Genomic DNA, 14,531 nt, shown 5'->3' with positions numbered 1-14,531 from the left:
CAAGAGACTCTTCCTCTGTCCTAGACATGGAGGATAAGGCTACTGGCCATGATGGCTGTGCTCTGCCGCCTGCATCGGAAGCTGTATGTCTCTCGATTCCAGTTGCTGGAGGACCCCACACAGGGCGAGTGCTCTTGCGCTACCCTCTGCAGGTTGGCCACTGGGAGAACAGGATGCTGGACTAGATGGGCCCCTTTTGGCCTGATCCAGCAGCCAGACACTTCTCATGTTCTTAGGCAGACACCTTTAGAGGAGCGCAGCATCGAGGAGCAGTGAGGGTCGGGAGGGATGTGCAACAGCGAAACCAAGAGGTGGTGACAGCTTTCCCCAAAGGAATTATTTGCAAGGGCGTTTGTGACCAAGATGAAGCCTTTCAGATCATCCAATTCAAACACACACAAAAGAGCCCAGGCTACACAAGTTATGTCAACCTTAATTTACTGGATCAAATGATCAACCCTGTTTTCTTTGATACATTAGTGAGAGGAAGGGGTAGAGATGCTGTTCAGGACCTGGAGAAGTAGCAATGTTTTAACCCTGGGGCTGCCAACATGGTGCCCTCCAGATATTGCTGGACTCAAACTCCCCTCAGCCCCAGCCAGCGTGGCCAATGCTCTAGGACAACGGAGGCGCAAGTCCAACAACAGCTGGAGGGCACCACCTTGCCTACCCGTCTGCTGCCTGTTCCGGATTAGGCATGCTGTTGCAAAATCAAGGCAGAGGCTACAAGCGGAGCTGGTAGGGTTTAAGAAGCTGTCTGGGAGGCACAAGAGGCCTGGCCTGGCAAGGGAAGGACGGGCAGCAGCCAGGAGCTAAAAGCAGACGCTTTCAGGGAGTTGATGCCTTGGCATGGAGGGGGCACAGCAGGTAAACAGGGACCCCGGAGACTCCTCTGCCCCTCCACAAAGGCCTCATGCCAAGTTGGCAAACGTCTGCCTGGCATGCATTTTCAGACTTCAAAGGGGTGTGTGCACATGGCACATTCCTGAGGGATTTTCCCACAAACAGTTTGCTGCACACAGAACTCATGTCAGGGAGAATCTTGCGCAGTTTTTTCCTAGAGGTGGGAAATTTCTCTCGTATATGAGAACATTCAGTTCTCCCCCACTGCAGTACGAAGTGGTATCACCCAGACATTTGTAGCTCTGGTTTCACCCAACATAGTACCATCCAATCACAAGGCTTTGTGGCTATAGCAGACGGGTGAAAGGCAGAAATTCAACCTGTGCAACTTCTCCCAGCAATGAGAGATACAGCGAAGGATGAAAGTAGGCAGAGTGGAATGTCTGCCAGGCAACGGCTAAAAGCACACATCTTCTGTGAAAGGAAAACAGGTGGCAGAATAGGGTACGAGGAGCAGCGTTGCTAGATACACACTCTGAGCAGGCTCCTAAGCTTCACGAGCTGCAGGAACGGAGAAGCCTGCCAGGTAAGGGTTCCCCCACCTTTATGACACTGCAATGGGAAAAGCTGCCATTGGCAAAATCCTCTCTTCCGAGAGCCTTCTCAAACCCTGAACTTTGCTAGGCCTGGCTGGAAAACAATGATGTCCAGAAGCCTGACTTTTAAAAAAGCATCTGAGCACAGAGTGCCATTTTCTGACAGCTGCATGAAAGAAAATCGCCCCCCTGCTCAGAACGAAAACACATAAACAAGAACCATCAACCGTAAAAAGAAACCCCAAAGAAAAGTCTATGGGACAGGCTAGATGTAGCATCAGAAGGCTGTGAAGATCACTAGATTTCAAAGGGAAGGGTTGGTTGTTTGGGGGTTGAGGGGATTCTTACAAATCAAATGTGAAAAAGGAGTTAACAGCGCCAAAGATCAAGGCATTGGACAGAACAGCCTTCCCCATCCTGGTGCCCTCCAGATGTTTTGGACTCGTACATCAGCCTCAGCAAGTACGGGCATGGGTGAGAGGAGTCCAAAAAGGCCTTGCTGACTGACGAGTCATGGGCAAACACATCTGGAGGGCACCGGGGAAGGCTTACATAGAAGCTCTGCCTGTTAATGCGAGGAGAGGGAAGGCCTCAAAAAGAGAGCCACAGCCCTAAAGGAACAGCAGAGCCCCACTTACTAGCCATGGGCCCCAGCTCCAAGGCCATTCCGCCTTTGCCTCCCACCAGAGAGGAAGCTGAATGCCACCGGGTCTTGCCCCCGCTTTGCTTCCTTGGCAAAGAGCTGGCAGTCTATCTCTAGCCCACAAGGTTTACGGACAAAGTGTGGGCCTTCGTTTCTCCTCCCCTGCTCTCCTGGTCAGACTGGAAGAAGTTGGTGTGATGGGATGCGGCTCCGGCGGCCTCACCTGGCTCCAACAAAGGATGCATTCCTCCAGTTCACAAGAGGCTAAACTGTTGCACAGCAGCCCAAGAGGAGTCAAAAAGAGCAGAAGAGGGGGAAAGTTTGTGAGAAGAGGCAATATGGTGTGGAAAGGGATGCATCTTGAGGACTATCTGCATAGGAGGGCTGTAGTATGGTGGCCCAGAGGTGTCAGGAAGTTTGGCAGTGAAGTCCTGTCAAGCTGCTGGCCTCTACTTAAAAGAGTGCAACCAGATGTCCCCAAAAATCCCAACAGGCCCAAGACCGCACATTCCAAGGAGGCAATGTCACCCTAACAGCCACTGGCCGGCTAATGCCATCAAACTCACAGGTGCCCTACGCTGGCCCCTGGAGCTCGCAGAAAGAGGGAGCTCTGCAAAGGCCAGCTAGCCCTGCCGGCTCCTTTCAAGGCTTCAGCTTCAGCCATGGGTAGACGATGGCGAGAATGGAGAGGACGGAGGACGTCAGGCCGCAAAGCCCCACAAAACCCGGGCTGGTCTTGTAGAGGCCCAGCTTGTCCAAGGGGATAAAAATGTCACAGGCGTTCTTCATCAGGTCGAGGAGCAGAGGGGGGTTGTCCCTCAGCACGTGGGCCAGGAGATGGAGCCGCAGCCGCAGCCGCAGCGCCAGCTGCTGGAGCCGCCCATCTTCCCCCGCGGACGTGCCGGGGCTGTCTCCGCTGCCACTTCGCTGGCACTTCCCGTTCACCTCACGCTCCATCAGTAGCCGGATCTCATAGGCATCCCTGCTCAGGTTCATGATCAGTGCAAAGAGGTAATACCTGAAAAGTAGAGGGGGAAAAAAAGAAGAGTCTTTAACTTGTGGAGGAGGAGGAGTTCCATCAAAGGCTATTCACAAGGAGAGCAAAATGGAGCATCCATGTACAGCAGCAGTCTACCCCCCCTCCCCAAGTACCTGATGCCAATAGAAGTAACAGGAAAAGAGGGTCATCTACACGCCCTGCTAATGAACATCCTGGAGGCCACTGTCTGGAAAGAATACTAGACTAGATGGACCCACTTTGGCCTGATCTAGCAAAGAAGATCTTACGTTCTGAGCAGATGTGGAACTGCTATTCAGCCATTCAAGAGCCTCAGGTAGCACATGAACCCCACGCCTTTGAGTGGCTGGGAGGCCTTCACAACACCTTGCCCCTTTGGGGAACAGCACGGGAGAAAATGGCCTGCAACCCAACCAAGTGGGGCTTTGTTGCTCCCCTGTTCAGACCTGCTTAATGCACACAACCCTCCCAATTTGCTAATGTTTATTTACAAGCCCACTTTGTCTGCTGATGCCTGAAATTGAGGAGGCTGGGAGAGGAACCAAAACAGTCCTGGAGCGGCCAAATGCTGGGGCATGTTCGAGGGCACGTGCCCAGGTGACACAAGAGCCCCAGACAGGCCTGTGTGCGACGCAAGAGATCACTCACGTATGAGCCAAACTGTCTTTCAGTGGACTGCCTTGCTGTTGTTCACCTTTGTATGGAGGAACTTTTCAGAACTCTCCAGCCACTGCCATCTACTGCCGTCACTACCGGGCTGCGTTTGAGGAACAGGACAGCAAAGCCCTCTCCAAAGGATGCGCTGCCATTTGGCTCCTCCTCTCGCAGAAGTGCTTCTTCAGTGACCATTGCAGTCGGTCATCGTAAGATGAATTATGTAACTTTAAGCATCGGTACCTGAATTTGCCTGCTTTCCTCTTCCCTCCTCATGTCTTCTTCCTTTTTAACCATGTCTATTAGAATAAGCCTATGGGCTGTTTTTGAATCTCTGTACAGAATGTTTTAGGCACAATTATGGTTATGAATCATTGCAATGCAAAGGCAGCATTCTCTGAAACACATTTTCAAAGGCACAGATGAAGAGAAATGCTGTAGATACGCCATTTAAAGCTTTTGTTTCTTCATGCTTTAACTTGGATTTCTGCGTTGAACGGGGAGTTGGACTTGATGGCCTTACAGGCCCCTTCCAACTCTACTAGTCTATGATTCGACTGCAGCCAAAGGCAGCCTAATGGCAGGGTCCCCAAAGTGGTGTCCGTGGGCATTACAACACCCTCGGTGCTCACCAAGGCCCTATCCCCCTCATATTTTTATTTTATAATTGAGGTTTGGGGAAGTTACCTGGCTTTTTTGGGCGGAAGGATTTCACCTGTTTGGGGAGGGGAATTCTGAGAATCTCACTGAGCTTTCATCTGTGAAACTAATATTTTGTGCTGCCTGCAATGATTTCCAAATACGCCCTTGGCCTACTGTTTTCCAATCTGTGTGCAAAATTCTACCCTGCTGCCTGCCTGACATACAGCCACCTCCCAGCTACACAGGCCTCATGAGGTCCCCTTTCTCCGCCCAAGGTGAACAGAGAGTCTTTTGCTTTCACTCACAGCAGCAAAAAGGCCAGCACTGCATAGCTGGTCCTGCCCACCTCAACAGGAAATTGGTTTTGAAAGCTCTCTTCTATAGGATTTGCCTCTTATTGTGGGCACTGAACTTGGAACTCCAAATTCCCACAACACAGAGGCATCCCCTGGCATTATGGCCAAGTACAGCAGTGGAGAAGAAGGGGTGGGTGTTCGACCTCACCTGAAGGACCGCTGACTCCATTTCTCCTGGTCCATGTGGGGGACAAGGCCCGATTTCCCTGCCCACAGGACATTGTCACAGGCAAAGTACATGGCTCTGTTCAGGTGGCTCACAGTGACGCAGAAACGAAGGACCATGTCTGACAGGTGGATGGCCCGTTTGGCCGCCTCCAGGGCATCTGCAGAGTTCCCTAGCCGGAACACTGAAAATAAATCTCAAATTAATACATACATCTCGCATCAGCCTCGTTTCTGTAATGGTGTCCAGAACCGGATGCAGTAATCAAGATGAGGCCGAACCAGTGCCGAATAGAGGGGGGTTAACATGTCACACGAGTTGGAAACCCTACTTCTGTTAATGCAGCCTAAAATAGCATCTGCCTTTTTTGCAGCCACATCACACTGTTAGCTCATGTTCAGCTTGTGATGAACAATAATCCCAAGATCCTTCTCACATGTAGTATTACTGAGTCAAGTATCCCCTATCCTATAACTGTGCATTTGGTTTCTTTTACCTAGGTGTAGAACGTGGCACTTATCCCTGTTAAATTTCATTCTGTTGTTTTCAGTTTCCATTTCCCAATGCTCTAGTGAGCAAGATCACTTTGAATTTTGTTTATTCTCCAGGGTATTAGCTATCCTTCTCAATTTTGTGTCTGCAAATCAGGTGCAAATCTGATAAGCATTCCTTGCACCTTCTCATCAGCGTTAATAAAAATGGTGAAGAGCACTGGGCCCAGGACCAACCCCTGTGGAAGCCCACTTGTTACCTCCCCCCAGTTTGAAAAGGAACCACTGATCAGCACTCTTTGAGTAGGATTCTGTAGCCAACTGTGCATCCACTTGGTAGTTGTTCCATCCAGCCCACATTTAGCTCTCAGCCTAATATACCTCACAAGGTTGTTGCGAGGATAAAATGGAGAGGGGGAGAACCGCATACATCATTTGTGAGTTTCTTGGAGGAAAGGCAGGATAGAAATGTAATAAAATAAAAATGCATAAACGACCTAAGGAAATTCATGGCAACAAAATGTGATGGTCATTCATTGAGATGATTTTTAAAAGGGGAGATAAAACTAATTCATATAGAATACGGTTACATGGAAACTTCAAAGGCGGTAAGTTGCAGAAAACCACTTCCTGGGGAGCCACAGTGAGGGGGGGGGGAAGCACGGCCTTTGGGCCTCCCTGGAGGCCTCTGGCAGATCTCTGTGGGAAAACAGAACGCTGGAGCAGGTGGATGGAGGGCTGTTCTTCCTTTCTTATAAAGCATTTTGCAATAAAAAGGCAAAACAAGCACAAAAACAATTTACCATGGAGAAATAAAGCCTGCATTTCGTACACCTGAAGCCCATCAGAACTTGGTGTGGAATCGGGGGTGTAGTGGCAAATTCAGAAGAGCAGGGTCCCTTTAGAGTCACACCCCTTCACAACTACGCCCCTTCTAAGATATAACCTTCTTAAATAACAGAATAATATGACTGGCTTGAATACTGCTTTGTATTTCTCTATCACTGTCACCATTTGATTATCTGTTCTCACTGTCAAGAGATACTGCTTGAATTACTGAGTTCAGACTCTACATCTTTATCTCCCGCTGCTACCGAACTGCTTAATGATGTAGATGGGATGCCATCATCAGGATTCAGTCTCTTCTTCTGCAGTTACAGAATTCTCACACTCCAACTTGTCATAGTCTCTTGAAATAGGAACTAGTGAAGTTTCTAACCAATTAAAGAAGGTGCTGCTGAGAGAGAGACAGACAGACAGACACACACACACACACACACCGAGGCAGGCTTGCTTGCTTGCAATCAGCACTCAAATGGGACTCTTCTCAGTGGCTAACACATTCCCTTTTCATGCTGATTGGCTTGTAGGATGCTGGAGACATAGGGACCAAGCTCCCCCCCCCCCAGACCCACCAGGACCTAACTACCCGCCTGGTGGAGAGCATCCTATTCATTGCTGAATGGAACACAGCTGTAGGCAACCTCAAGCAGCTCCATCACACCCTGGTGCCTGTCCATAAAGTCAAGACTAGAGGAAGGTCAGCTGGTCCAAGACACCTTCTTTGCTGTGAGGATTTGGGAGTGACCTGTGAGTTTGTTTGGGCCAAGAGATGTTGAACGGGAAGGTGTGTCAAAAGGAGAAGGGATTAATACCAGTGCTCAGTTACGGTATACATCAGTATATATTTATTAGCATTGCACTGATATGTACTGATAGCTTTATTGTATGTTTGTAATATTTGTATTTTTAATTTGGTATACCCCACTAAGAAATTTTTATATATTAAGTGCTTTAGAAGAGCATTTCTATAGCACTTAGTATGTATTTTTATTACAAATCTTTATGTTAAAAATTAAAATAAGCCATTCCCCTCCCCCAGGGCCCAGTCAATTCCTCTTGCACTCACACTTGCGTCCCAAGCTCATGTGAGCTTCCAGCTGCTTGATCCTAGCAAGGAAACCAGGACTGGCCCCATTCTTCTGCATCGCGTAGCCAAGCAGAGTACAGGCATACTGGGCAGCCCTAGGGGGAAAAGCATAAACAATGTGAGGAAGGTAAAGGGTATGCAATGCCTTGCAAAAGTAATCAGACCCGACAGATGCTCTCATATTACTGAATTACAAATGGTACATTGTAATTTCATTCTGTATGATATTTTATTTTGAAACACTGAAACTCAAATTACAATATTGTAAGGTGACATATGTTGGGAAATGTTTGTAAGAAACAGAGAAAACTGAAACATGAGACTTGTGAGAGAAGCCACAGAGAAGTCAACGATCACTTTGAAGGAGCTACAGAGTTCAGTGGCTGGGAGTGGAGTAATGGTGCACCAGTCAACCATATCAAGACCTGTGCATAACACTTGCCTGTATGGCCGGGGGGGGGGGGTTAAGAAAGAAGCCGTGACACAAAAAGTACCGACCTGGTGTGTATAACCGAGACCTGGGTGGGAGATCAGGGAGGAGTTGCTCTTTCCCAGCTCTGCCCACCTGGGTATACGGTTCAGCATCATGGTAGATCCGAAGGACGGGGAGGTGGGGTTGCTGTGATCTATAGGAGTTCTTTCTCACTCACAAGGCACCCTGTCCAGGTGACGACTGGCTTGGAGTGTCTCCACCTTGCGCTGGGCTAGAGAGACAGACTGGGAATTTTGTTGGTGTACCGCCCACCCTGCTGCTCAACAAATTCCCTAACTGAGCTGACAGAGGTAGTCTCGGAGGTATTGTTGCGGTCCCCTAGACTATTGGTACTGGGGGACTTCAACGTCCATGCCGAGACTGCTTTATCTGGGGCGGCTCAGGACTTCATGGCCTCCATGACAACCATGGGGCTGTCTCAATTTGTTACTGGCCCGACGCATGTGTCAGGACATACCCTTGATTTGATCTTCGCCACTGGACATGGGGATGGTGATCTGGAGGTCGGCGGTTTTTCATCTATTCCGTTGTCATGGACAGATCATCGCCTGCTGAGGTTTAGGCTCACAGCGTCCCTTTCCCTCTGCAAGGGTGGGGGACCTATTAAAATGGTCCGCCCCCGGAGACTAATGGATCCGGAAGGTTTCCAAAGGGCTCTGGGGGATTTTCCGACTGAGAAGACTGGTGCTCCTGTCGAGGCCCTGGTCGAACTGTGGAATACAGAGATGACCCGGGCGGTTGACACAATCGCTCCCATGCGCCCCCTCCTATGTAGAGCTCATACAGCCCCATGGTACACTCCAGAGCTGAGAGCGATGGAACAAGATAGGAGGAGGCTTGAGGCGAACTCCCGATGAATGCAATTATGCCTTGGTAAGTGCCTGCTCTAAGCGATATATAGTAGCGGTGAGGGCAGCAAAAAAGAGCTATTTTGCTGCCACCATTAAGTCATCACTCTCCCGCCCAGTGGAGCTCTTTAAAATTGTACGAGGGCTTTTACACTCTGGCCCTCGGGACATTACAGATTCATCTGTAGCCCGCTATGATGAGTTCGCGAGGCACTTCCAAGATAAGATCGCTTGCATTCGCCGGGACTTAGACTCCAATATTATGGCAGTGGGATCTAATGAAGCATCCAGAACACGGTCTTGTCCTTATTTATTGGATGAGTTTCAGTCTGTGCAGCTTGAGGATGTTGACAAGATCCTTGGACTGGTGCGGGCGACCACATCTGTGCTGGACCCTTGCCTCTCTTGGCTGGTGAAAGCTGGCAGGACCGAACCGCCGGCTGGGCCAAGGAGATAATAAACGCCTCTTTGAGAGAGGGAGTGGTCTCTGACTGCCTAAAAGAGGCGGTGGTGAGACCACTCCTGAAGAAAGCCTCCTTGGACCCAGATAACTTGAACAACTATAGACCTGTGGCGAATGTTCCGTTCCTGGGCAAGGTGCTGGAACGGGTGGTTGCCGGCCAGCTCCAGGGGCTCTTGGATGACACTGATTACCTTGATCCATTTCAATCCGGTTTTAGGCCCAGTTTTGGTACCGAAACAGCCTTGGTCGCCCTGTATGATGACCTCTGTTGGGAGAGGGACAGGGGGAGTGTGACCCTGTTGATTCTCCTTGATCTCTCAGCTGCTTTTGATACCATCGACCATGGTATCCTTCTGGGGAGACTCATGGAGTTGGGAGTACTGCTTGGCAGTGGCTCCGCTCCTACTTGGTGGGTCGTCACCAGAGGGTAGTGCTTTGGGGAACATTACTCGACACCCTGGACTCTCCATTGTGGAGTCCCACAGGGATCGGTACTGTCCCCCATGCTCTTTAACATCTATATGAAGCCGCTGGGTGCGGTCATCAGGAGTTTTGGGGTGCGTTGTCATCAGTATGCTGATGACACGCAACTCTATTTCTCCTTTTCATCTTCCTCAGGTGAGGCTGTTAACGTACTAAACCGTTGCCTGGCCGCGATAATGGACTGGATGAGAGCGAACAAACTGAAGCTCAATCCAGATAAGACTGAGATGATGTTGGTGAGTGCTTCCCCTGCCCAGATGGTGGATGTTCACCCTGTTCTCGATGGGGTTACACTCCCCTTGAAGGAACAGGTTCGTAGCTTGGGAGTTCTTTTCGATCCTTCCTTGTCACTGGAGGCCCAGGTGGCCTCGGTGGTACGGAATGCCTTCTACCATCTTCGTTTGGTAGCCCAGCTACGTCCCTATCTGGACGGTGATGACCTCACCTCCGTTGTTCATGCTCTGGTAACTTCTAGATTGGACTACTGCAATGCGCTCTACGTTGGGCTGCCCTTGAAGATAATTCGGAAACTACAGCCAGTCCAGAATGCAGCGGCCAGACTGTTGACGCGGACCAGAAGGTCCGCTCATATAACACCCGTTCTGGCCCGTCTGCACTGGCTTCCTATTTGTTTCCGGGCTAGATTCAAAGTGCTGGTTTTGACCTATAAAGCCTTACACGGCATGGGACCGCAATACCTGGTGGAACGCCTCTCCCAATATGAACCTACCCGTACACTGCGCTCAACATCTAAGGCCCTCCTCTGAGTGCCATCCCATCGAGAAGCTCGGAGGGTGGTGACTAGAAATAGGGCCTTTTCGGTGGTGGCCCCCGAACTGTGGAACAGTCTCTCTGATGAGGTGCGCTTGGCGCCGACGCTGCTATCCTTTCGGTGTCAGGTGAAAACCTTTTTATACTCCCAGGCATTTTAAAGTGTATTTTAATCTGTTTTTTAATAGTGTATTTTAACGGTATTTTACTAGTGTTGTATTATGATGCTGTTTGTTTAACTTTGGTTTCTGACTTTATTATATTTATTGTAGTTATATATTGTGCTGTTATCTCTTATGTACACCGCCCAGAGAGCCGTTGGCTTAGGGCGGTATATAAATGGAATTAAATAAATAAAATAAATAAATCTGAGAGCACATCTAGAGTTCGCCAGAAAGCATGAGAGTGCCCCGGCTGCAGTGTGGGAAAACATTTTGTGGTCAGATGAGACCAAGAAAGAGCTTTTTGGCCCAAACCTAACACTGCCCATGCCTCAAGACACACCCTCCCTACAGTGAAGTATGGTGGTGGCAACATCATGCCGTGGGGATGCTTCTCATCAGCAGGGACTGAGCATCTTGTTAAAATCAAAGGAAGAATAAATGGATGGAGCAAAATACAGGGAAATACTGCAAGAGAACCGGCTTCAGTCCACTAAAAAAAAACGTAAGCTTGGGAGGAAATTCTCTTTTCAGCAGGACAATGATCCCAAGCAAAAGACCAAAGCAACATTAGACTGGCTCAAGAACAAAAAGGTGAATGTCCTACAGTGACACAGTCAAAGTCCTGATCTCAATCCTGTTAAGAATCTGTGGCGCTCTTTGAAAATTGCCATCCACAAGTGATGTCCAACCAACCTGAGCGACCTGGAGCGAATCTGCCAAGAATGGGCCAAAATCCCTCCAACACTGTGTGCAAAGCTGGTACATACCTACTCTAAAAAACGTAACGCTGTTATTGCAGTGTAAGTTGGCTCTATCAAATGTTAATGTGTGGGGGTTGAATAGTTATGCAAGCAACATGTTTCAGTTTATGTTTCTTACAAACATTTCCCAACATAAAACCAATGTCACTTTACAATAATTGATTTTGAGTTTCAGCGTTTCAAAATAAAACATACAGAACCAAATTACAGTGTACAATTTGTAATTCAGCAATATGAGAGCATTGGTCAGGGTCTGAGTACTTTCACAAGGCAAAAACTGAGCAGCAACATTGTATTTCTAATTGATTTGCAGTAGAATCCACATGCAATACTTCCAGTCAAGGCCCCCAGTTATCTTCCTTGTACCTGCCCACCTATGATCCACTCGGTTGTATCCACTGTTAGGCCTACTTAGAGTAGACCCATTAAAATAATGGACATGACTCCAACCTAAAGAAACCTTTGTTGTGATTATAAAAAATAAACACATATTTTTGAGTGCATGTCAAAAGTTTTTTTTTTGTCTGAGCAAGCACTTCTTGTGTCAAGAGGCAGCTTTTTGCTCTATGGCAACATTTTAAATCCTGTACAGTCAGCACTCTGGGGCCAAGGGCCAAGACTCTGGGGCCAAGGGCCAAGACTCTGGGGCCAAGGGCCAAGACTCTGGGGCCAAGGGCCAAGACTCTGGGGCCAAGGGCCAAGACTCTGGGGCCAAGGGCCAAGACTCTGGGGCCAAGGGCCAAGACTCTGGGGCCAAGGGCCAAGACTCTGGGGCCAAGGGCCAAGACTCTGGGGCCAAGGGCCAAGACTCTGGGGCCAAGGGCCAAGACTCTGGGGCCAAGGGCCAAGACTCTGGGGCCAAGGGCCAAGACTCTGGGGCCTCTGCAGAGAATCAAACCATGACAGAGAGTTCAGTTCCAGCTCTCTTAACCCTGAGAAAGAATGCAGACCCCAAAGAAACTTTAGAAAGCTTGAAAACAGAATATGAACAGAAACATGCTACAGAGAAAAGTCTTAAAAACTGCCGATACACACAGGGAGCTTCATATACATCAAAAAAAGTCCAAAGAGCTTCGGCTATGGGGCAGTATATAAATTTAATAAATAAATAAATAAAAAAGGCTCCTCCACATAATTTTAGACCTGAAAGAATAGGTGTCTGCCTTTGGGGTGGGGGAAGGAGAGCAGTTACCCCGACCCAAAAAAAGTTCACAGCACTTGTGTAACGCGATATATAAAGCAAAACATGCCTAGTGTTTTTATTGGGGGGGGATTTATTTATTTATTGAATTTCTTAGTCGCCCATCTGGCTGGCTATCCAGCCACTCTGGGCGACGTACAAAATAGGCATACAAATATAATAGACATTAAAAATCTGAAAACAATAATGATAAAATCTAGCCCACCCCAAAAGCCTGCCTGAAGAGCCAGGTCTTCACGGCCTGGCGGATACTCATTACAGAGGGGGCATGGCGGAGATCATTTGGGAGGGAGTTCTACAGGGTGGGGGCCACAATTGAAAAAGCCCTCTCTCTAGTCCTCACCAGTCTGGCTGTTTTGACTGATGAGATAGAGAGATGGTCTTTTGAGGCTGATCTTGTTGGCTGGCATGGCTGATGATGCTGGAGGCGCTCCTTCAGATGGCCGAGACCTTATAGGTATTTAAAGGTCAAAACCAACACCTTGAATTGGGCCCGGCAAGCAACTGGTAACCAGTGCAACTCCTTTAGCACTGGAGTTATGTGATCTCGCTGGCGGCTGCCTTTAATCAGGTGCGCCGCCGCGTTCTGTACCAGTTGCAGCTTCTGGACCTTTTTCAAGGGTAGCCCCACGTAGAGTGCATTACAGTAGTCTAGCTGCGAGGAGACCAGGGTTGTTCTTTATGGAAATGCAATTGGGAGGTGACTGGGAAGCTGACTGTACCGGCAGTGCAATTAATTAAAGACTGGAGAAGATGAAGTGAATGTGGGTGTGAGTGGAAAGGAATGTTCTGGATGCAATGTATACCCACTGAGAAACCACAGAGGAGTAAACCTGGAATACAACCTTCACAGACACCAGGCCTACCAGGCCTCACCAGTGCCCAGTTGCCAGATCTACTGGCCCTGTTCTCTGATGGCGTACAGATCGACAAGGACTTTTGACAGCCAACTGTTTATAACAAGGCCACCCCAAAACGACTCTCTCCCCACACTATACTGTCACAATGAAGAAAGTGTGTAGGAGAGGGAATGTGTGTGTGAAGTTGGGGGGGGGAGAATAACCTGGCGTCGGTTTGGGCATGGACAGACTGCCAGTTCTGGTCCTCAACAAGAAGCTCCTGGACTCCAGAGCTCTTTAATCCAAAACTCTAGCTCTTTTTTGGGGTGATGGTGGTGCATATGCATGCGATGGACTGCTGCTCCTGGTTTTACCTGCAACCTAACTCTACATTTTGCAACATACAACCCTTCTTGTTTTTCGATTTGGCCTGCGTTATATTCCGCCGCCCCCACGGGCGAGGGGGGCTTCGGGCGAAGAGGAGGGATTATAAGGAGCCCGCCCTGAGTGCCCTATTCTAGGGTAGGCCAACAAATATTTTACATATATAAATAAAACACATAAATCCAAACGTGCTCTTTGGGTTTTTTTTGTTATCTGGCTCCAGCAGGAAGCCTGAAGAAGTCCCCCTCCCGCAATTCCCCGAGAGGCGGCACCAGGAGGGGCTGCTCTCAACGCCCCTCGCCCAAAGCAGACCTGAAGACCCGCTCCTTGGCTTGGCTCTGGGCGCTGAACCGCACCCAGGAATCCATGGGGCCAGTGGCAGCAGCGGCCGCCTCTCCTCGGTCACCACAGCCGCGCCGAGGCCTGGCGGGCCGCCTCCTCCTTCTGCTGGCTCACAGCTCTTTCCTCGGCCTCGCCGGGGCAACTCCGCCGCGGGCCCCTTGCCCCTCTTCGTAGGCCTCCGGGGCGGGCCTTCTCTCTGCCTCTCCTTCAGGGTCGCGGCTCACCTAACGGCTCGACCGCAATCGAAAGAACCTGCCGCCACTTCCGGGTACACTATAGGAACACTCGAGGGACAAATTCAGTCGAAAAGGTTCGGAGGCTTCCCCTCCCCAAAGGGCCATCCCATTGGCTTCTTCTAAAGCACTCGCCCTCCCGCCCGCCGAGGCGATTGGGTTAACATCCGGACGCGTCCGCCCACTCCTCAAGAATCCCCACGGTCTCAT

The 14,531-nt window shown here is 49.5% G+C and overlaps 1 protein-coding gene across 1 annotated transcript; it reads right to left on the bottom strand.

Moving 5' to 3' along the window:
- Positions 1-421: 421 nt before the first annotated feature.
- On the bottom strand, positions 422-14,463 carry PEX11B (peroxisomal biogenesis factor 11 beta). Its single transcript, XM_061605553.1, has 4 exons — positions 14,059-14,463; positions 7,319-7,434; positions 4,901-5,102; positions 422-3,100 (listed from the first exon to the last, which is right to left on the bottom strand). The coding sequence occupies exons 1-4, from the start codon at positions 14,112-14,114 to the stop codon at positions 2,725-2,727; spliced, it is 750 nt and encodes a 249-aa protein (XP_061461537.1). The 5' UTR covers positions 14,115-14,463; the 3' UTR covers positions 422-2,724.
- Between the last annotated feature and the right edge of the window lie 68 nt (positions 14,464-14,531).

The sequence above is a fragment of the Rhineura floridana genome, chromosome 22 (assembly GCF_030035675.1).
Source record: "Rhineura floridana isolate rRhiFlo1 chromosome 22, rRhiFlo1.hap2, whole genome shotgun sequence".
NCBI classification, from domain to species: domain Eukaryota; kingdom Metazoa; phylum Chordata; class Lepidosauria; order Squamata; family Rhineuridae; genus Rhineura; species Rhineura floridana.
The sequence above is the reverse complement of the archived record's forward strand: the minus strand, read 5'-3'. Positions and strand labels throughout refer to the sequence as shown.